Here is a 23,612-nt window from a genome sequence, read left to right as displayed (position 1 = left end):
AAGAGGAAAAAGCTCCAAATACAATGAAAAGGGAATATTTTTAACTCAAGTTTAACTACAAACATAGAATGGTTTATGCCTGATCCTGTCTGCCACAGAGAAAATGAACTATTGGTTCAATTGAAAGCCAGCTTCTGCACATGTTCTTCTGTTAAATATCCAGCATCTGAGACTGAGTTTTCAGGACTCATTTTAACATTATAAGCAAACACTTTCATTAATTCATTGTTTTTCCTTAAAGAAAAGACACACCCCACTTCTGGGTCAAAAGCCAGTCACATGCATCAGACAAGTTCACAATGAAATCAGTTATCACTTGACATGATATAATGGGTAAACTTACAACTTACCAACAGCTATGACTCCCATCAACTCTCCTTTTTGGCATTTTCATTTTAAATTTCCAGGGAATTATAGAAACATATTTCCTAGAAGATTTAAAATAAACAAACAAAACCCAATTATAAATAAGAAGAAAACCCTATAGCTAACCTACTGCTTCAAAATTTGTTAAACAGACAAAAGCGATTCACAAGAGATAAGAATGCACTGTAAAGTTTAGTTAAGCAGGCTACATCTTTTGCATTTGTTAAATAAAATCTGCATCCTTTCAACATGTGGCAAGAGGCCATGGATTTTATTTTTCATTTTACTTTCATTGTACGCATGAATGTTTAGGCCATGGCTTACACAAAACAAATAAGGACATCGAGACAGATTTACACTGTAAGTAAGATTAATTAGAGATTGGAACAAAAATTAAATGGAAGAATCTACTTGGTAATTAATAATGACAGCTATATCAAATAAGAATAGAATTAAGGCAAAAAGAGACACAAGACGACCCCAGTAAAAGGTTGCATAAAAATAGGAACACGCAATGACTCATTCTTCATAAGCTTTATTATTTACTCCACCTAAAGTACTGCTAGCACCTTTAACAGATGCATAAAAACATTCTCAACCTTTTGCAACAGTATAATAAGATTGAATAGGGCTATAAATCTCCAAAGTGCTGCACAAACATTAAGCTCTGAGAAGGATATGAAATGGTAGCATACAAGACAAGTTAAGTGACTTGCTGAAGGGCAACAGAACAACGCAATGAATCAAGGGCTCCCAGGCTCTCCTTAGCAATGAGTCACATCAGGTATCTGGGCCACCTCAATTTGCATTTAGTTTTCAGTCATATTTCAGGCTTTTAATAGAAAATCTTCTAAATATCACTTATGGGTCAGACACTATTCATTGTTGCCTTCTTGACTTTGTAGGCTAACAGCAACCATGAAACTATCTATACAGCCAAGGGTACTTTCAAACCTGAAAGTTAGCAGTGAAATTTTATGAGAACTTTTCAGAGTTTACCCATAAATTCTGAAAAGTATAATTGCAAGGACTATGTATGCAAAGACAGTGTAGCAAAAACAGCAGCAACAGCAATGACCATGAAATTGCCTCATACTGTCCCCAGCCCCATTACCTGTGGATGCTGTATTCAGGAATGAACTGCCTTGGCTTAGATCCTAGGAGAGTTCTGCTGAAAGGGATCTCAAGGCCAGTAAAAAAACTCACTCTCTTACAAGAAAAGCCTTGCAGGTTTCAAGAATGGTGCAAGCACAACTCTATCCGGATTTGCGGCTTGTAATGTAAGCTGCACTGAGATTTTTCAAGTTATTTTCATTCACGCAGAGAGATGCTGAGAATGAAAGAAAGCACATGGCCCAAATTCTAAAATCCACAGCAAAATACACTGCCCGTTTCACAGAAATGAGCTTGACTTGGTGATTAATATTCATTACAGGTTTATGTGCACACACTGATCCAACATGGGCATATGCTCACATTCCACTCACTACAAGAAATACGGAAAATATTAATCTTTTTAAAGGAGAAAAAGCATCTGCATTGTTTCATTCTAAATCTATGACTACCTCATGAATTTGTCTGTCTGTCTGTAAATTCTCAATAGAAAACATTTTGCTGAATTTTCCATTTAGCCTGGAGCACACATGTGAAAGAATAGCTTTACTGATACCTAGAATATTACTGCAATGCCAAAGGCATTTCTTAAGTTTCAAAGTTTGTGAAAATCTGAAGGAGAAAGTTCTGACAAGCATACAGTAAAGTTTTAGCTGATAATATAAAACTTCTGGCTCCCAGCAAAGAAAAAAAGAAATCCCATAATACTGCATATTTGAAAATTTTCTAATTTTATTGTTGCTGTTTAAAGTATAAACACCTCACATGCGTCCTAATCCACTGTAGCAGGCAAGCTCATGCTCACTTTAAGCAGGTTGATTAGCATTCCAGTTCAGCTCAAGAGGATGAGCATACTACTCAAATGATTTGTTTGATCATTGTCTAAATTAAAAATTCACAATGGCACAAAGAGGAGGTTGTTATGTTTCCACACTGCTTGCAGCAGACAGCCTGCACCTTGGAGTATCCTTCTTACTTGTGTGGGCACATGAAGAAACCACTTGCAAAGTGTTGTTTTACTATTGCAGGATCAAGACATTTAAACAAAACCTTTCAAGCAGTCGATGGAGTACAATCTGAAAGGTAGGATTTATTTTTTTTTTTTTTTAATCCTTGTGTAGGAAAACATAAGGATTGATTTGGCTGGAGAGGGAGAGCACGCTGAGTTCTAACAGTTCCCTTACAAAGAGCTGCAGGTTATTCCATTAAATGGTCAAATGCAATATCCTGACAATTTTAAGAAAGCTCCTTGATCCATTTGTTGTTTGTTTTATTTTTTACAGAAGAGAATCACTGACTCATACTAACTGCTAACAGCTTTATCCAATTTTCTTTGTATTAAGAGAGGCTGATGTTCTGAGCAGTACAATACCTGCCACTAGCAATATTTCAGATGAAATAAACAAATGAGAAGCATTTGAAATATTCAGGGCAAGATGATTTTGGGGGACACAAAGCTACAATTGAATACCACAGCTGAGATCACATATCCTACCTGGCCTCAATCCTGCCTAAAGGCATATACACAAAAACCTCCAATACCTACTTGAAGCAATCTCCACAGACATCTGAGCCTACTTGCAGAATATTGCTCACTTAACTAAAAATGTATGGCACACTTAAAGGATAAAGGCCTGCTAAACTCCAGCAGTTTCTCTTCATCCCCACTTCCAAAAACTCAACAGGGGAAAAAAAAGAAAAGATAAAAAACAAAGAAGCACTCCGCCTATCCACAAAACTGATGTGCAAACAAAAGAAGTTTTCAATAAGCTAGAATGCCAAAATTACAAGAGTTAACTTGTACTATTTAGTGCACTTACACTCAGTTGTTGTTTTCATAGGGTTTATTACTTTCTTATTTTAACTTACAGGAATTTTACAACATCTAACACATACAAGGTCTCTACCTTCTCTCCCATCTTCCTCTGTTGTAAAGTGTTTCCCAGATCACCTAAAGATTCAAAGTCTTTTGACAGCATTTTTTAAAGGTTCTGCTGTCTATAGCCCCCAAATTGCTGCAGAAAGCCAATAAATTGTTTCTGGGTTTTCGCTGCTGCGCAGAACTCACAGGCAAATACAAGAGGCAACAGCTTCCAGCAGACGAAGGATCAACAAAAAGCCTGATTTCATAGCAATGTACAGTGTGCTGCTATGCTGCAAGCTAGTGGCAGCTATGTGACAGTGTACATGGCATAATCACATAACATAGCTGGGAACACTGTGGCTCGCCAAGTTTTTCTCACAGACTTCATTCATCCTGTGGCAGTAGGCTGTAGCCTTCACCCTCACTGTCTGATATTTTCCATTTTCCTAATGTCCCAAGTAGAATTTCTCATTGATATCAGCATGCATAAAACTGAGACAATAAAAGTGAAATTATTCCAGGAGGCTACAAAAGTAGTTTTTATATATATTCGTATTTATATATATTCGTATTTATATATATTCGTATTTATATATATATATATATAAAAATATATAAAAAAATAAAAGTATATATTCAGTTGAGAAACAATCCACATCTAGAGAATACTTCTATATTTAAGCAAGCTCATAGTCTTCAGCTGATGCTGCAAATGGAAGTCTAAGGAAAAGTGACTTCTAAGCCAGAAGACAAAAAACAAGCAGCTCCATAGCCAGTTGTGCTGACATACAAAATTCATGTCAAAGGATTTGTTTGCTTTCCTGTCAGTACTGCAAAGAAAATCGAACTGTGCAGTTTCTGGCTCATTCAGCCCCAGAGTAATAAGTATTCTGAAAGGCAGATTCTGTCCTTATTTGCATTCTCCCAGTCCCCTCTGGTGAGGGTGCAGGAAGCTAAGGCCACATCATGGCCAAGAGAGAATCTGCTTTGTATTCACATTGCCATGTGGATCCTGCATTGCTACAGGATCTTAGTGACCACCGTATCAGTTCAAACCAGTGACCTGAATGACCAGCGATACCCCAATTTTCAGGCCAGTACCTGAGTTTAGTGCTACTTCATGTTTAAGTCACACATAGGTACTGAGATCCCCCAGCTATGCCTCGTTAGGCACTCTAATTCATCAGTTTGCTCAGCAGCATCTCACACACACCCAAAAAGGGACATAGGCAACAGTAAATCTGTCAAGGGCTGGATGCAACTGCATACACTGACATATTGTTGTTTTCTTCAAATGCACCTTTCTGACCTCAGCATCTGCCCTTCCTCAAATTCAGCTAAAATTTCAATCTGATCCTTCACCAGGGACAGCAACATCTTTCAACTATTGCTCTCTTTAACAGATGTCTTTGACCTCTCAGCAACCGTTGAATTTTCTCAGTCCTCAAAATTTACCAAAGCCTTTAATATATCGATGGATCAAGCAGGATGCTTCTACCCTCTCTTCTCTACTCTTTGAGACCTAAATTTATTGAGTCCTATAAAGTCCTTTGTTACCTCATCTTTCATCCAAAGGTTGACATCTCGCTTCTTCAGCCAGCCCTGTAGAGAGAACTAGAAGCAACTGTAAGAAAGCTACCACAAGACCTTTAGTTTTACCTCATTTCCTTCATATTTTAAGGACAGGTCTGAGACACCTACTGGGGGAAAGAAACAAACAAAAAATCACCAGATTTGGAATTGTATGTAGTTTTTATGCCAGGAGAAATGATTCAACCATTAGGAAGAAAGTGTAAAGAACAATAACATACATATAAAAACCTCTGTGTTTCCAGTGAAATAGACTAGTCAGAAATTAGTCAATGGAGGGACTCATCGAGATTTTTTTTTTTTAAGTAAACCTAAATGTCTCCAACTGATTTCAGTGTACGATTGTTTCTCAAGTAGGCACACAGAATATGGAGGTACCCAGTATAAAAGGCTTGTGGTCTTCAGTATGCTCAGACCAGGCCAGTGAACAGGGTTTAAATTACAGAATATCACTGAAGCAGGATAGAGCAGTTCAAACTTCGGTTTAAGCCTGCAGCTAATACGACAAGGGGAAATACCTAGGACAGGCATTACTTTGAGGTAACACCTCAAAATACAAATTACAAATTACTTTGAGGTAACACCTCAAAGTACAGATATTTCTAGCAGGAACCAGGAACCAGCCCCTTGTGAAGGTACAGAATAGGAACTATATGACAAGACAGGAAAGAGAGGCATATTTTTGAGTACACAAATATTTTGGAAATTATTAGGAGCAAATAACAGCTTTTAAATGCTACACTAAAACGATGTGAACATGGAACAGAATTTCTAAATAATAGCTTTTGTTTTTACTGCAACATCTTTATAAGCTACCTTCTATTCTAAAATAAACATAAAAAAATGGAACTTGGATATTTACGGCATACATCAATTGACATGCACTTTTCTTTCAGCAACCCCATGCAACCAAGTCAAACAAGCTCTATGTATGAAGTCTTCCTACTATTCCCTTGAGAAGTCATAGAATCATAGAATTCTTAAGGTTGGAAAAGACCCTTAAGATCATCGAGTCCAACCATCAACCTATAACTGCCAAATCCACCACTAAACCATGTCCTCAAGCACCACATCTACCAGTCTTTTAAATACCTCCAGGGATGGAGACTCAACCACTTCCCTGGGCAGCCTGTTCCAGTGCCTGACTACCCTTTTGGTGAAGAAGTTTTTCCTAATATCCAACCTAAACTTCCCCTGGCGCAGCTTGAGGCTGTTTCCTCTCATCCTATCACTCATTACTAGGGAGAAGAGACCAACCCCCACCTCGCTACAACCTCCTTTCAGGTAGTTGTACAGAGCAATAAGGTCTCCCCTCAGCCTCCTCTCCTCCAGACTAAACCACCCCAGCTCCCTCAGCCGCTCCTCAGAAGACTTGTGCTCCAGACCCTTCACCAACTTCGTTGCCCTCCTCTGGACACACTCCAGCACCTCGATGTCCTTCTTGTAGTGAGGGGCCCAAAACTGAACACGGTACTCGAGGTGCAGCCTCACCAGTGCCGAGTACAGGGGCACTATCACCTCCCTGGTCCTGCTGGTCCCACTATTCCTGATACAACCCAGGATGCCATTGGCCCTCTTGGCCACCTGGGCACACTGCTGGCTCATATGTTCAGGCGGCTGTCAACCAGCACCCCCAGGTCCTTTTCAGCCAGGCAGCTCTCCAGCCACTCCTCCCCAAGCCTGTAGCGTTGCATGGGGTTGTTGTGACCCAAGTGCAGGACCCGGCACTTGGCCTTGTTGAACCTCATACAGTTGGCCTTGGCCCAGTGATCCAGCCTGTCCAGGTCCCTCTGTAGGGCCTTCCTACCCTCCAGCAGATCGACACTTCCACCCAACTTGGTGTCATCTGCAAATTTACTGAGGGTGCACTCAATCTCCTCATCCAGATCATCAATGAAGATATTGAACAGGACCGGCCCCAACACTGGGCCTTGGGGAACACCACTCGTGACCGGCCGCCAACTGGATTTGACTCCATTCACCACCACTCTCTGGGCTCGGCCGTCCAGCCAGTTTTTAACCCAGCGCAGAGTGCACTTATCCAAGCCATGTGCAGCCAGCTTCTCCAGGAGAATGCTGTGGGAGACTGTGTCAAAGGCCTTACTAAAGTCCAAGTAGACAACATCCACAGCCTTCCCCTCACCCACTAAGCGGGTCACCTTGCCATAGAAGGAGACCAGGTTAGTGAAGCAGGACTTCCCTTTCATAAACCCATGCTGGCTGGGCCTGATCCCTGGGTTGTCCCGCATGTGCCACGTAATGGCACTCAAGATGATCTGCTCCATGACCTTCCCTGGCACTGAGGTCAGGCTGACAGGCCTGTAGTTCCCCAGATCCTCCTTCCGACCCTTCTTGTAGGTGTCACGTTAGCTAACTTCCAGTCATCTGGGACCTCCCCGGTTGACCAGGACTGCTGATAAATGATGGAGAGTGGCTTGGCAAGCTCCTCTGCCAGCTCCCTCAGTATCCTCATGTGGATCCCATCTGGCCCCATAGACTTGTGAGCATTGAGGTGGAGGAGCAGGTCAGTGACTGCCACCTCTTTGACAACCTGGGCTTCATTCTGCATCCTATCTCCATCTCCCATCTTAGGGGCATGAAAACCCTGAGGGCAACCAGTCTGACTATTAAAGACTGAGGCAAAGAAGGAATTAAGTACCTCAGCCTTCTCCTCATCCTTTGTGGCAATGTTTCCCTCTGCATCCAACAAAGGATGGAGATTCTCCCTGGCCCTTCTTTTGTCCCTGAGGTGTAAGTGCAATGACCCTTTGAAATCCATAACCAGGACTCCAGCACTTGTGTTTCCAAAGCTGGGGAGCAAATAATGACACAATTTTACCAACAGGAAGAGACAACTGCTTGGACTACCATGGATCTATTTCCTGTTTAAGACCTTTTTATTTAACTATACATATATGTGTATGACACCTAAGGAGAGGTACATGTATATAGAAATATAACCGTACAACCTAACCTGCCATGTCATTTCTTTATCACAAGGATTATGGCATAAAGATGACAAGCTACTTCCTCTAGCTGAACCTGAGCTGTCCTGCAAGACTGGACAAATGAGGCAAATGAGTCATGTTTTTCTCTTTAAAAGATTCACTGCATCATATACATGACGCACATGAAGTCTCCACTGTCCTCAGGGAGGAAAGTCACAAATCAGCTGCCAATGCTGCTTCTATCCATACCACTGCTATGCCAGTGGGACCCAGATTCTGTGCACTGTAACACCTAGCTAGCAGAAAAAGAAGTTATCCGTATGAACAACCTGTCCTCAGACCCTATTCAAGCTTCCATTTCACTAAGCCCAGGCCAATCTATTGTATATCACAGAGATATCTATCATCCGGTCAGGATAGAGCCTTTTAAGTAGAGCCAGGAAAACCTGGCATTTTAAAGGATTTCTTATTCCAACTCCATTATTAATTGTGTTCACTCTAATACTTTTAGCATCCTGGTGACACTTGGGTGAATTTTAAGTGCCCAAGCCCAAAACTGAAATCCACAGCACTCTCTGGAAGTCCACAGACACTGCATTTCCACCCAGGTGTCCAGCTGACTAAAGCTGTTTTGATGGACATACCAGAGCTCCTACCATCTTGACAAGTTTCAGCAAAATATCTCCTGCCAAGCTCATCTGGGAATTGTAAAATAAGCAGACTATTTGTATTAGGAATCAGGAAAGGCTGTCCAGCCAAATACATGACAGAACAGGGAGTCCAAGTTAAGATCTATAATCAAATATCCACATGCGTCTAAGTCAGGAGGGACAAGGCACTTCAGCTGGATACCCAGCCAAGTCTACTGACAGCTTATGAACTCCTTGCCCTCGGGTGTGACTATACCAGATTTCCTGTGGCCTGAAACCATACAGTGTTGTTGAGGCTCCAAAGGCTGGCAGGTACATTAAGGCCACATCTCACACATACTTAGAGCACAACATTCGACCTAAAACACATCAGCCACAGCCACTCCCAGTCAAAACGCCAGGGGAGGCAGTGATTATTTTACATAGTATTCAAAGGGTTAGAGAATTCCCTCATAAATTAGGAGCCCCGGTCCAGTTTGACCCTCAAAGCCATGTCTCTCAGCTGTCAAAGTCACATCCTTGATGGCATGCTGTAAAGAAGACTGCTGAAGCCTGCCACTGGGAAGGGAACTGTTCCAGGCAAACCATAAGCAAAGGATCCTGTGAATTGTAGCCCCATGGCAGCACTATCTCAGCTCCTGATTCTAGGGCTCTTTTTATTTAAGTGTTTTAAAAAGACATTGGACGCAACAAAGGTTTTTTCAGATCAAGGGTTGGAACCCAAGAATCCATTCTCCAAAGTGCAAAATCACACCAGGTTGCAAAGAGACATTTTAACCTACCAGGAGAGATGGGATTTCAGATACAGTCCCTCTTTGTTACATAAAAATTGGCTATAGCTATTTTGAGACTCCAGCTATGTTCCCAAACACAGATCCCCACTTGGGCCTAGCTTAACACAATTACTGAATCAAATATAGTTTCTCTGCTGATTGCTTCTTTCACACGTACATGACCATCTGCTTATCATACCCATTTTTTGCCTTGTCACACGTTTAGACCATGCATCCCTTGGGAAGGAGCGCATTTCTATGTTTGCTTCTGCACAATATGGACCTAAACATAATTCGGGGGTTTAGGCCCCACTAGAGTACAAGCTATTATATTTTATAGGAATAACAATTTTAAGAGACAGGAAATATAAACTTCAGTAAGTTAAACACCAGACAGTGATGTAAGTTTGGGAAGACCAGATGTAGGGAATAAGCTTGGCAGAAGAGGAAATGAGTGGTTTTATGCTACAAGCTATGTTTGTTTTTCCTTTGTGCAAACTGGCTAATGATTGTGAGAGTTTTACCCTTTGCCCCCTCTTCCTTTTCATCATCAAAAATAAAACAAACATTTTGCATCATAAAAAATGGGGATAGGGAAATGTTCTGCGACCCAGTGCTGTACATGATGAGGAGCTAGTCAGAGAGAATGCATTTCCTCTTAAATATCTTATAAATATTTAAAATCAATTGCAAACAGGAAAAAGGACACGTTTAGATTACCTCTAAGTTGTAACCCATGTGCCCTCTAGGGCACTCTACTGCAGTAATAAGGGCCTCACAGAAAGGTCCACCTCCCCTGTGAGCTGGCCTTACTTTCTCAGAGGTGTTTACAAAAAAAGGCTACAGCTACCAGAGAGATTAGTCAGTGAATGAAATAGTACAAGAATGACTTCCAAATAAAAAAACATTGGCAGAGTGAAAATAAGAATCTACAACGAGAACAAAACATGGGATTTCGTATACTCACTAATACTGTCAAGGAAGCCACTAGGGGTAAGCGGAAGGTCTGGCTGACCTTACTGGTTTGGAAAGACGGACATTTTGAGGAGGAGCTAGTAGGACTTAACATCGCTATGCATATTATGACGTTTTTTGGAAGATCAGCTTAGGCAATAACCAACAGTTACAACTCAAAACAAAACACCGTTCGTAAAACTGATAGCATCTACTTTTCATTACCTTCCCCTTCTGCCAGCACACCTGCAAACAAGTGCAGCTGTGCTCAAGCTGAACTGGCAACACTCAAGCTTCCCTGCCTTGAGACCTGCCCACCACTGCATCTTAGTTTAGTTTGGTGCAAAACAGCTGCATGAAAAAGCAAGAAGGTGAAGGGACAAGGTGGGAGCAGAAATACCATCAGGGTCTGATAAAAACATAGCTAGATGCCTGGGGGCATGGGAAGAGAACAGCTGTAAAGAAGGGGAGCAGTTTCTGGTGTTGCATTTGCATGAACTCAGATGCTCCCCATTCCAGGTAAAGGATTTTGTACTGGCATATAACAACTTGCAGGTATTGCCATTGCCAACTATACTGGTAGAGCTTCTTGGTATTACAACTACACATATGTAAGATAATCAGCATGTATTTTTCTAATATCAGCAGAACTGGGCTAAATCTGACCTGTGAGTAAGCTCAATCAGCTCTGAGTGAGAATACGAATGTAAGCAGATATTTCTATTACTCTGAGCATCCTGACTGCCAGAGTCACTTCTCATCAGATTGTAGCCGGACATCACGCTGGCAGGATGCTCTTCCCCAGCACTAAGAAATGCCACAGCACGCACCCACAATTAGAGGCCATAATTGACTCCTACACAGTAGACACACCTCTCAGCTAGCAGACTGCACTCTCCCTTGGATGCTGTTATGAATAATCCAAAGATATAATATGTAGTTTGTACCATTTCATGTACATAGTAATTAGTGTTGACTGCTAATGTTGTGATCTTGGGACAAAGAGCACAGTAAGTGCAAATTTTTGTCAATTATTATTATTATCGCAAATTTCCTGGATAAACACTTAGTAACAAGCATACATTTTCAGATGACGCCACAGAGATAGAGGTTAAAGTCATGATAACATTACTGCCCTCGTTATTTAGTGAGTAGGTTTGGTGATCAGCTGATGCTGTATTGGGAGTTCACCAGGCAAGCATAGTGTTTGTTATTTGGGTGTTTGATATTAAATCAATTTGCTCTGTAATCTCCTGAAAAGTGTGGGATTGAGCTAATTAGAAACAATTCTGTTTAAGTGTCACTTGTTTTGCATTTCACCATGCTATGACTGCTCACATACCTTTGTCATTTAAGGATTCTGTTATCCTGTCACATATTACCTTGCTGAAGCAAAAACACGTTGTGGTATCAGAGCTACTTCCTCAGTAACAAAAGTACTGCTCTATGTCAGAATACAAAGCATCGAAGTTTATGAAGCCATAACTGAGCGAGTCCTATAAACTCCCAGATAATAAGCAACACATGCTTCTGAGGCATGAGAATCTCCAGGTTTTGATACCTGCCCTGGTTAAAGCCACTTTTCTCCCTTGAATAAACTACAATGAATGTAAATCAGTTTCATGGCTTCATCGCAAAGAAGCATAAATTATACCCCTAAGTCCCTACACGCAAAACCAACCCCAAACTTCATGCCTTGAATAGCGTACAGAATACATCAAATTCTTCCCTCACTGAAACAAACAGCCATTGTCTGTACACAGTGCCAGTGTGTAATATCACCCAAAAGTTTGACACTTCAGTCACAGAAGCACATAAAGAATCAGGCCATTGCCTCAAACAACGTACAATCCATGAGCTCAATTCAGCCTGGCCAGGCAGAAAAAAGGGGAAGAATCACCTTCAAAAAATACGTATTCTTCTCAGCAGCTGAAGATGGTGTAAGGATTATTTGTATTTATGCAATGACGACATTTATCTGTGAAAAACAGAGTACCTGATTTGAAAGGGAAAAAGCAGAGAGCGGCAATGAGAGTCAAACAGCTAAAGCTGACTGCTGTAAGTCACCACGGTAGTTACACTGTGGCCAAGGAAGTTTTATACAAATCGTTGATGGGTCCCTCTGCATCAACTTCTTTTATCTTCACAGCTAGTTGTACTAGAGATGCATGCAAACTGTTCAGTGGGCAAATAAGGCCTCAGTGGAGAATAAAAGTGGCTGGTAGACCGGTGCAGCTCCCCAGCTTTGTTTATGAAGTAAATGAAAAGACCACATTTGAGGAGGAGGAGTAATGAGGAGAAGGACACGCAATAACAACCTTGGCAATAACCTTGTACTGGCAGGATAGCATAAGGCTCTTCCTGGCAGACACTGACACTCCTTATTCCTAAATATAGAGCCTGCCTCCCTCAAAACAGGAGGGTAAACCAAGCTGCACCCGGAAGAAAAGTTGCATAGTTCCCTTTTCTTGCAGAGCAATGCAGGCAGCAGGGACGGAGGGTGACTCAGAGTCAATCCGCAGGTCATACTCCGTCAGCAGGATCACACAGCCGGGTATTCTTAGTAGGGCTGGACTGCATGATGGCTGAAGTGTGGAAATGACACTTCAGTGCTGCACTTGAAGGAAATGTGAACAAAGAGACTGAAGTCAATTCAGGTACAGAAAAACAGACAGAAAGAACCCATGAGGTAGGACCCGCTTCCTATAAGGGAGCATATTATGGTATTTCTTCAAGTTAGTTGATTTATTTTAGATTATATATGATGATTCAGTTGTTCCCTGAAGCACTTTTAAAACAAATTTCCAGACTAAGAACCCATCAGAAAAAAGGAATGTAAACAGATTTCAGTCCAGCTTTAAGTATTGGTCTTAATGCAGAGTTAAGCACAGACTAGTTATCAAATTGTCACCTTCCTAACAACTACGCTAAGACCAGAGTTGCCAAAGGCTCTAGACTCTCACTGAAAAAGATCAGACATTCTACATGGTTTTATTTTTCACGATATTTTTGGCTGTCACCTATATGCTAAATGTGACTGTTCCAGCTAAATTGGGCTGTAACTTTCAGGTACAAGAGTAGAGATGATCTGGAGTTTTGTGGGAAAGTAATTTGTTTTCAAAAGACATTTATCTGTCAGCTCCGAAGGTTTCATCAGTGGTGTTAGTCTCCACAGACCATCAGCAGGAAAGGATTCTGGGCCCAGAACAGGTGGTTTGGGGGGGGTTTCCCCTCTCTCTCTCTTTGGAGGCCCTCTGGCCTCAGAATAGTGACTAAGGTCAGGAGAAAAAACCCACAGGATTTGAAGAGTTCTCTGTATTTTAAGCAAAGAGAGACAGTTCTTACAGATGATATTCACCCCAAAGTAGTGATCAGCCTGCACAGCGCATGGCTAATGAAGTTACGTCCCTGCTCTTTCTTCCTTTACAACCTTTACCCCATTATCCTCTCTCTCCCTCTACCACAGGCTTGTGTTTTTTTTTCTACTGTATGTTTACTAGTTTTCTCAATTTCTAAATATAGTTGTCAGCTCTACCATCTGTCCCACAGTCTTTCCGTGCTTCTTTTACATTATCTGTCATTGAGATCAATTGCTTCTCTGCCTCCACCCCTCAGTAACATGTTGCACTTTCCTCCTCCAACCTAGACACACCTGACCCTTTCTCAGACTTTGGCACATGCTGAGGACAGCCTCTGCAATCTTTTGAGGTGTGAATGCTTACTCAGCACAGAAGGCAAACCTCACATCCCACTACAAGAAGCTTGCAAAGTGCTAGAGCTCTCTAAGGTTATTTCCACCCCAAATTCTTTATATTCCCTCTGTACGTATTTCTCTGCAGGCACTTTCTCTTCCCACATTTGCTTTTGTGAATGTCTCCTAGCTGGTTAGCATTTGGCATCTATAGGACACCTTGCTAGCAAAAAAAAAAGAAAACACCAAACCAAAAAAACCCACAAACCACTCCGGAATTTGTGTTTGCGTTAGTAGTGAGGCAGCCAGGCTTAATTCTGATGAGCAAGGGTTTGAGTCCTTCACAAAGAGACTGGTAGCTGAGGCCGGTACCGAGAACGATAGGTTTCACTGAGGAATGCAAAGCACAGAAGGGAAGATGGTGAAGACACTGGCAGGGTCTAGTCTGAAAGGTGCCTCTACTGGAAAAAGTGAGAGAAAGAGGTGCCCTCGGCCCCTGGGGATGCATCATCCAGACTCAGCAGCCCAGATAATACACACATAGGAAAGAATTCCTTACTTTGTAATCCAGAGTGGGAGAGGATGGAAGAGAGAGAAAAGCCAAAGAAACAGCAGAAGCTCATAAAGCACCAGGGTGTGGGGGAGGAAAAACAAACAAACAAACAACCCAACTGGCTTATTAAAAGAATGACCCAGAAAAAAAGTCACCAAGCCAGAGTTTATGAGTTTAAGACCTACTAGGAAAGCTATTTTAATATGCTGTCCCCTCACCTTTCTGCTTCTGCTCCTGAAGAGGTTTAAAAAAACAAAAAAATCAAGACAGAAGAAAAAAAACACACCATGAACAACAATAAGATTGGCCTTTTTCTGTTTCTATATAAACTTCCAAGAATATTGAGAAAGGCTGTCAAACCATTTTTATTTCTCAAAAATGTTTGCCCTTCCCTTTTCATGACATTATCTTTTGTTTGCCTTTTGTTTATTCATAACACGGCTACAGTTTAAATAGACAATAGAAGCTATGTTATTACATCATTTAAAATCAGATACGTTGTGTTTCTCAAATCTGATAAAGCAAACCAGACTTCTCAAAGCACATCGTGGCTTGTAATGCAAGGTTACATTTTTGGAGTCAGACACTATTCTTATTATCCTCAGCAAGGTCTCACACTTTAAGAAAAGTCCCATTTCATTCTCTTAGCAGGTGCCACCATAAAAATATTTAACAGCCTTCCCTTTTTCAGCATTAGCTTTACTGCTGGGATTGGTGTTCTGCTCTCCTCAAATTAAGTTTAATTACTACCTCCTTATTAACCATAGTAGGATTTTTTTCCAACTGGTTTTAGAATAGTTGCTCTTCTGTATCATTTTCTTTTAAAGGAAAGTCATTCTTTCATGACATCAGGTCTTCCTGGTCTCTCTGTGAACACTTGTTTAATACATTGCAAGGACATTATATCTAGACTATCTTTTGCATGGTCAACTAAAGGTCTGCTGGGGGAAAAAACACACAGAGTTGGGCCTCTTCCAACTCTTTCACTGAAGAAAAGTATCATAACTTCAACGGAAGCAAGCACTGACACTGAATATGCAAACCACAAGGCTATCCTACTCTCATGCTGCAAGAATCTGATTATTTTGTAGAAACTGCTACAAGCTCAACCTCAGAGACACACTTCAGAAGATTCGTAGAATAGAATCATAGAATCGTTAAGGTTGGAAAAGACCCTTAAGATCATTGAGTCCAACCGTCAACCTAGCACTGCCAAGGCCACCACTAAACCATGTCCTCAAGCACCACGTCTACCCGTCTTTTAAATACCTCCAGGGATGGAGACTCAACCACTTCCCTGGGCAGCCTGTTCCAATGCTTGATAACCCTTCTGGTGAAGAAATTTTTCCTAATATCCAACCTACACCTGCCCTGGCACAACTTGAGGCCATTTCCTCTTGTCCTATCACTTGTTACTTGGGAAAAGAGACTGACCCTCACCTCGCTACAACCTCCTTTCATGTAGCTGCAGAGAGCAATAAGGTCTCCCCTCAGCCTCCTCTTCTCCAGACTAAACAACCCCAGCTCCCTCAGCCGCTCCTCAGAAGACTTGTGCTCTAGACCCTTCACCAGCTTCGTTGCCCTTCTTTGAACACGCTCCAGCACCTCAATGTCCTCCTTGTATTGAGGGGCCCAAAACTGAACACAGTACTCAAGGTGCGGCCTCACCAGTGCCGAGTACAGGGGCACTATCAGCTCCCTGGTCCTGCTGGCCATGCTGTTCAGCAGCTACTCAAAGCTGGAAAAGTGAAAGTTCAAAATTAGGCAGAGTAAAAAAAAAATTTAATTCTAGGCCTCCCTCATTCCTCTCACCTGAAGAGCTCTATCTCCTTCCTGTAAATGCTCCAAGTGTTCTAGTGCATGTCTAAAAAAAAAATCCGTACTTAGCATTTTAGTAGAGCTTTAATGGCAGATGATGTGTTATTGTTTAGGATTATGTGACTGCATAATAACCAGTGACAGAAATTTACATGCCTTCAGGAATTTCATGATTGAGAAAGAATGATGTCTAGGATTAATGGCAATTTGATCTGAATTCTGAGGATCTAAATGTTAAGGCCAAGTATTTTACTGCCACTTTAGGTAGGCAGCCTTTTTTTGCAGGGGAATTAGCAGTGTTCTGCAAGGGAGCATTCCGCATCACATCACGTTCATCTGAAATTATCTAATCGATTTAGCAGCACAGAATATCTAACAGAATAAATGTCTTATAAAAACGCAAAAAAAGTTTGAACATAAAAGGATGCAATGTTTCTAAACTCAATATCAGGTAACATATCATTATCCATTGCTTGAGCTCTCTAACCCCTTTTTGTTGCAAGTCTGTAGCATGTGCTTGATTCAAACTGCTCCAGACAAGAGCTTATTAAAACTACTTATCCGTTAATGGAACTATGAACATCACACAATACACAAGTCTTTAGAGCAAGGTACCTAAAAAAAGATAAGTAGGATTAAAGGATGCCTTTTCACGCTATAAAAGCAATTTATTCCCCAGACTTATTTGTCAACTTGAAAGATTATTATAAATATGGAAGAAAAGGGCAAGGGAAAAAAAAACAACAGTGTTCAGACAGTGACATTGTAAAACCATATTCCTATTTCAGGGATGTGAAATAATTTATAAGATAATACAACAAAGTATTTTCCATATGTAATAGTTTATTCATGCCAGAGGACAGATCCAGTTGTAACTAATCAGTGGAAAAGCTTAACACAGTCGCTGCAGAGATAATTCAAACTGTAACTGTAATTAAAAAAACCAACCAGGGAAGTGCTTCCTATGAAAAACAACAGTAATTTCCATTTATAATTGTCTTCTATGATGATCACAAGCATCTTTACAACAGAATAGAGGACAGCAATTAGCACTTCCCAATGGTTAAACCCTATGAGCAAGATTTTGTCATTTAAAAAAAATCACAAAAACTTACAAATAAAAGCACTAAGTAGGAAATTTGTCAGATAAAAGTTTAAACAGAAGCAGCTGACCTGAAGTGCCCACACCCAGCTAGAAGCAGTATCCACTCTCAGAACTGGTCTGCATGCAAACCAGGACTGGTTTCACCAAACCTATGAAATTTAAAGCCAAGCCAAAGGCTGTATGGGCATTTCAGTGGGCTCACATGGCAACTCACAGCAATTGAATTTATCATGATTTAGCAGAGCTGAAATAGTATTTGCATACTCTTAGCACATGGCAAGCATGAGGAATGGTAAGAGTCTGTATAGAAAGAGGCTTAACGTAAGCTAAGTTACATTGCCTTTTCCATGAACAGAGATCACACAGTGACATATCTAACATGTGGAAACCTGCCAGCCACTGACACTTGAAGGCTGAGTCTATCAACAGCTGGTCACCTTTATGCAGTTTTTATTCTTTCAGTTTAGAAGCAGGTTTAAGCTAAAACTAAACATGTCAGTCAAACCAAAAAGAGCATCCACATACAGCTCAGCTCAACTGAATTAGCTTCACATTAGTCTTAACCTAAAGAAGGGCTATAGCTAATTCAGCTTTTAACATGATCAAAGCAAATTGTATTAAGAATTCCTCTTTGGCTGGAAAAGATGGCTACACCAGCCAGCTCAAATAAGCCCCATACATAGTCAAACCTGTCCAAACGCCTTTGTACTGTAGAGCGACTGCACATAAGGAGGGTCTGTACACATGACCACCTCACCAGTTATTGCATCCTCTTCAGATGAAAAACCCTGTATCAGAATTCCTGCTATGACATTGTTAGGGGTGGGGGACAACGACACGCCGCACAAGATCAGCAGAAATGTGGAAAGGAGAATGCATTTAAGGAAGGGAGGGAAGCAGCACCAAGAGAGAGGAAGCAAAGCAGCTGGCTTACAAGCCATCCCAGCAGGCACCAGGCTACGAGCTGGCTACTACTGATAGAAGTTTCTGCTTCAAGACAGTTCACATGCAGACAAAGACAAAAAGCATAGGTAGAGGCAGCTACACCCTAGCTAAAACCAGCTGCTGAATGGCTGCAGGCCCTTAGAGGCTCCAAGAATGAGGGGTTTGACATCAGGCATTTCGTTCAGTGCTAACACCAGAGGAAGTCAGATTTTAGAGGGGAAAAAAGTGAGACGATAAGCCCATACAACAGAGAGTTCTGATTGTAATTTCTGCTAGCATAATCACTGGTGTGCAGTTCAGGCTATGCCTGGTAAGAATAAACAAACACCACTTTCCTTTGGTGTTCTGTGAATAAATCGCTCTAGAAAATACCCTGACCTTGCATCATCAATTTCTGTTTTATGGGAAGTGAGCTGCTGTCCTTAAGCAATAGCAAAAGTATGTGAGGCTGTAGAACATCTCAAGAGAAAAAGAAAGAGCCTGAATAATGATGAACTAAACATATTAACAACCTGTCCTGACTCGATTAACTTGAAATAAGATAGCCCCAACCCATAAAGAATAATTTTTTTTTCTAGGGTTTTGGGATGTTCAAATCTGTGTCTTCACTTCTGGTTCAGAACATAAAAGTTCTCAAGGGTCCAAATTAGCAAACTCTTTCTTCCCATAATAAAAGACTTTGGCATATGAACCATGTAATTGATAGCTCTTAGCATCTCACTGGGTCAGGCAATGACACCCGTATACAGAAAGCTTGCAATATACAGAGATGTAGCAAAATGCAAACACTCTGCTAGCTCTAGTCAAACTCTGAAGAATTTACCCTCATAAAAAGCAAGTGCAACACACTGCATATAATGAAGTGCTAATCCCAGCAATATGTCTGTGTCTAAGAGTTCCACAAAAATGTCACCTCATTGCTCAGTAGCTGTCACAGAGCCAGCTGAGTGGGGACAGGAGTTATTAGGAAAGAATAAATCTGTGGTTCCCCACACCTTGAGAACTCTGCATTTGTGGTTCCCACACCTCATCTAAGGAGGATGTTGAAACGCAAAAGGCCCAGAAAACCCCCACAAGAACAATCTATACGCATGAAACAATGTCAGTATGTGTAACATATAAAAGGATGAGGATTCTTCAGACTCCATATCAGAACTGAAGGGGAAGTAGAGGACCTGTACTATAGTGGCAATAGGACATGATGCTCACCATCTGCTCTAATACAAGAACTAGAAGGCATCAAATACTGGTAGTAAGAACCAGGTTCAAGTCAAACAAAAGCAGGTGCTTCTTCACACAGGCAAGGCTGGGCTGTGAAACTCCCAAATGAAGGATGCTGTAGATGCTAACAGTTTACTGTACTTCAGAAAACAACTGGATAAATTCATGGAAGAAAAGTCCATCAATAGCTGCCAAAAAAAACCAAAACAAAAACAAAACACCCAAATGACTACTCTCTGACTTTGGAAACTCCAAATCATAAAATTGCTTAGGAAAATAGTCTGGGAGAACACCACTATCTGTTTAAGAACCATTAAATTCCTCCTCAGATTTTTCCCCAACTAAAGGCCACTATCAATGCAAGATAGCAACCTAGAAAGACCTTGAACTGTACTGCATCCATTCTTCTGTAGGCATCTTTCTTTTTAGCTAATAAAACCCTTCTAAACATGACCATAATTTTCAATGCAATTGCCCATATATTAATTTCATAATGCTTCACTCACTTCCCCTCTTCCCTGCCTTCCCTCTCTCTCTTTTCAGATTAAAGAAAATCCAGATGGGGTGCAGGTGCTGCAAAATGATACAAAGGTACAAAAGAACAAGAGTTGCTTAAACTGAATAAAAGAAATGCATTAAAACATACGTCTGTGCTCCCCTACACCTGCTGCTAAATTAAGCCTATTTACAAGCTTGGAGTTTTCCCAAAGTTTACAGTATCTTTAAAGTCATGCCAGAGCATAGGCATACTGATTCCCTGTGAATGTCCTTTAGATTTACTGTAACTGAGGTCCATTTCTATAATTCCTATCCCACAGAAAAATTGTGTGGCATTGAAAAATCATCTTTAGTGAAGCTTCTTCTCATTTAAGTAGCACGACCTTCCTTCAGTTCAGTAGAACAAGGAGCACAGACTTTGTCAGATCCTCCCTCTCTCCTAAGCAATGAAAATGAACTACAGATCCTTGCCTCCGTCATGACTTTTAAACGTAGTTAGTTGTGGGAACAATTCCCACATTAAAAGTCTCCCTGGAGAGGGAGACTAGCTAAGTTTCAGAAAAGCAACACTTCACAGCCCTACTTGATGGTTGCTCCCTCCCTTGGCCACATCTCTAGAACAGGTAAGGAAGTGGGAAAGAAAACTGGTGCTATGAGAGAAAGAGGGGAGATAAAGACAAGAGAGAGGCTCTGAAAGAAATAAGTCAAGGAAAAGTTAGGAGCAAGAGAAAAAAAATAAGAAAGGAAAAAGGAGGGGTCAAAAATAAAGAAGGACAAAAAGATAAGACTTGAAAGGAAGAACACCGGGGAAAAAAAAAAAAGGGAGACATTTTAGCAGCTACATGAGGACATACTAACTAACAATGTATGTGATGACTATTTATTGGCTAATCTACCCCCCAGAGAAAATAAAAAATAAAGCTGGAAACATGCAACAACCAACACAAGGTCCTCCTTATGCTCCTGGTGAATCTCACCACAGGGGTTAGTTACAGTCAGTCCCAGGGGACAGCAGACTACAGGACAGTTCAGCATTTCCATTCAGTTTAGCTCATTCTCAGGACCCCAGGTAAACCTTAGTGACATGAGTTCCTCAAGATCTTCATCTTAAAAATTAAGCTTAATCCTTTTTCTAATTATATTAACTGCATAATTAACATTTCCTCTACAAATTTTCCTTACTCCAGCTATATTTTTGATCCAGAAGAAGTACAATCGCCTGGATGCGTTCATGAAGTAAACAGCTACAAACACAATGAGCAAGGCAGCAACAAATCCAAATTCAAAGAGAACAGTGAAATTCAAGAACACAAAAATGAACTCCAGAAGGATGAGCTAAACAGAACAGAAAATAAAGCCCAGGTAAATAGCACAAAAGAAACTCTCTGGAACCACGGAGGCAATAATTTTCAAGAGGATGGCCTTGTGAAGTGTGTCGCACAGCTTGATGTTGCAGTCAATGGTGGCAACTCCTGCACTGGAGTGCACCCCGTGCGCAATCCCACCACAAACCCAGTGAAAGAAGCCAGTGAACAGGGACCCTCCAGCCAGCCAGAGTCTCCTTCAGCCAGCAATAGAGACTTTTACACCAAACTACATAGGTCTGGCCAAGAGCTTGACCTAGAGGCAGGCAAGCAAAGGAAGGCAGCCTGCAATGAGCCAAACAGTATTCAAGACGGGAACTCCCAGTCAGCAGACGATAGCGTCTTTCTCAAAGGAAGTGCAGTACTGGAGACACAAAACAATGCCATGCAACTGCCAGATATTGATTATCCCCAAAATGGCAACCAAACCAGGAACTATGTTGAAAAAGTTAGCTTTTCAGTCAACTGTGCACATTCAGACCAAAACACTGGGCCTTCAGCAATACAAGACCAGGACCTTTGTGTAACCCCACCTTCGCCTATGAAGGAGAACAGTATTGAACCTTTTAAAACCGACTCTGCAAGTTTGAGTGAGGGCATTCCTGGTGGTATCACTGCCGTGGCTGTCACCAAAGTAACACAGGCACCCACACACCCCAACCACAAAGATGTCAATGGAGAAATTGAGGAGGAAGATGCAGAAGTAGCAGCAGCTCTGGCTGCACTGGAAGCTGCAACTGCCGGGGAAGACCTGGAAGATGACGACGAGTACTAGATGAAAGTTTCTTTCTAATACACTGGGTAAGATCCAGATTTTATTTCTGGATCTATATGAACACATGTACAGCACATGTGGACAGCTGTTATGAACAGCATATATAAAAGGAGTTGGGACTAAACCTATGTCCCTTCAGCTGTTTTATACAGCCTTTTAATTTCTACTGCCCGAGGTACTGAAGTGCCTCCTTGGCTAACAGTAATACTGACACTCTTCTATGGGGCCAACCAGGAAGGCAAAGCATCATTTCTTCCACACGGGATATTCTGCTGTATACCCACCTCACCTGGACTCATGCAAACATTTCCTTTGGTTTTGACCCTCAAGAGGGTCTGCGCACACTGCATGTTCCAGGTTCAGAAAACTTCAATTATTTAAAACAGACCGATAGAAGCCACAGAGTTAGAAACCACAGATTTTCATCATATTAGCACAAAAAAAAAAAACAACGACCCAAAGTTCTATGATCTAATGAAGTATGAAATAGGGAAGACAGCTTGGCTTGCACTTCACTGCAGTTATGGTTCCATTCCAGCTTAAGCCTAAATTTGTGCACATGCAGCTGGCATTAGGGTGATAACCTCACCTCTTCCCTTACACCTCCCCTGGACTTTGTTGGATACCCCAAGCGACCTGCCTCACCTCATTAAAACAGCAGAAGCCTAGCCAAATCCAAGAGAGTGGGTAACTTTCTGTTGGTTTAATGAGCTGAAGTAGCTCACATAAGACTTGCACACGCACTATCAGAGGTGCTGGAGAAGGATCGAAACTCAGTCCTACCAGTTTGGATAGATTAAAACTGTTGTAAAACTACAACCCGAGACCTCTCAACTTCGCTAAATTTTCCAGGCACACAGCACTTGCCTTAACAATACAGTTCGCAAACAGGCTGTGTCTCAAACTTCCCCAGCAAGATGTGTTTTGTTTATATACAAACAGCAAGAGCCAGTGTGGACCCATCCCTGGCTCTGCTGCAGTCCTTAAACTTAGAGCAGGAAAGGGATTAAGCTTCCAAGTTGAATTAAGTGTAAGATCCGAAAATATCAGAGCTGTGTCCCTGGAGTGTTTACCCTTTCTCTCATTTTCAGACTAGTATGTTGACCTTTCTTGCGGTAAAGCAAAGGAGATAGACAAACTTGGTACTGCCATTTCATCAAAAGTGGGATCTTAATGGTTGAAATAGAAAGTGCTTGACATTTTATACTGACATTTTGTGGTTTCTGAGTCTGTTATAAACCCTTAATAAATTTTTTTAATCATATGAAAAATCATCTGGTGGCTTTTGTGCTTTATGCATGTTCTGATTATATAACAGTTGCATAAAAGAAGTACTATAAGATACATCCTTCACTAGATATATGAAAAGCACCAACTACGTATT

At 41.3% G+C, this 23,612-nt stretch overlaps 1 protein-coding gene across 1 annotated transcript; it reads left to right on the top strand.

The window, feature by feature from the left end:
• Nucleotides 1-2,515: 2,515 nt before the first annotated feature.
• On the top strand, nucleotides 2,516-22,228 carry PGCKA1 (PDCD10 and GCKIII kinases associated 1; the record flags this gene model as incomplete). The annotated part of the gene is made up of 3 exons (XM_082315172.1): nucleotides 2,516-2,562; nucleotides 20,135-20,182; nucleotides 21,277-22,228. The coding sequence occupies exons 2-3, from the start codon at nucleotides 20,151-20,153 to the stop codon at nucleotides 22,226-22,228; spliced, it is 984 nt and encodes a 327-aa protein (XP_082171298.1). The 5' UTR covers nucleotides 2,516-2,562; nucleotides 20,135-20,150.
• Nucleotides 22,229-23,612: the final 1,384 nt, after the last annotated feature.

This window comes from Platalea leucorodia (genome assembly GCF_965183815.1).
Source record: "Platalea leucorodia genome assembly, chromosome: 6".
In the NCBI taxonomy this organism is placed as follows: Eukaryota; Metazoa; Chordata; class Aves; order Pelecaniformes; family Threskiornithidae; genus Platalea; species Platalea leucorodia.
This window is presented reverse-complemented; position numbering and strand designations above follow the sequence as displayed.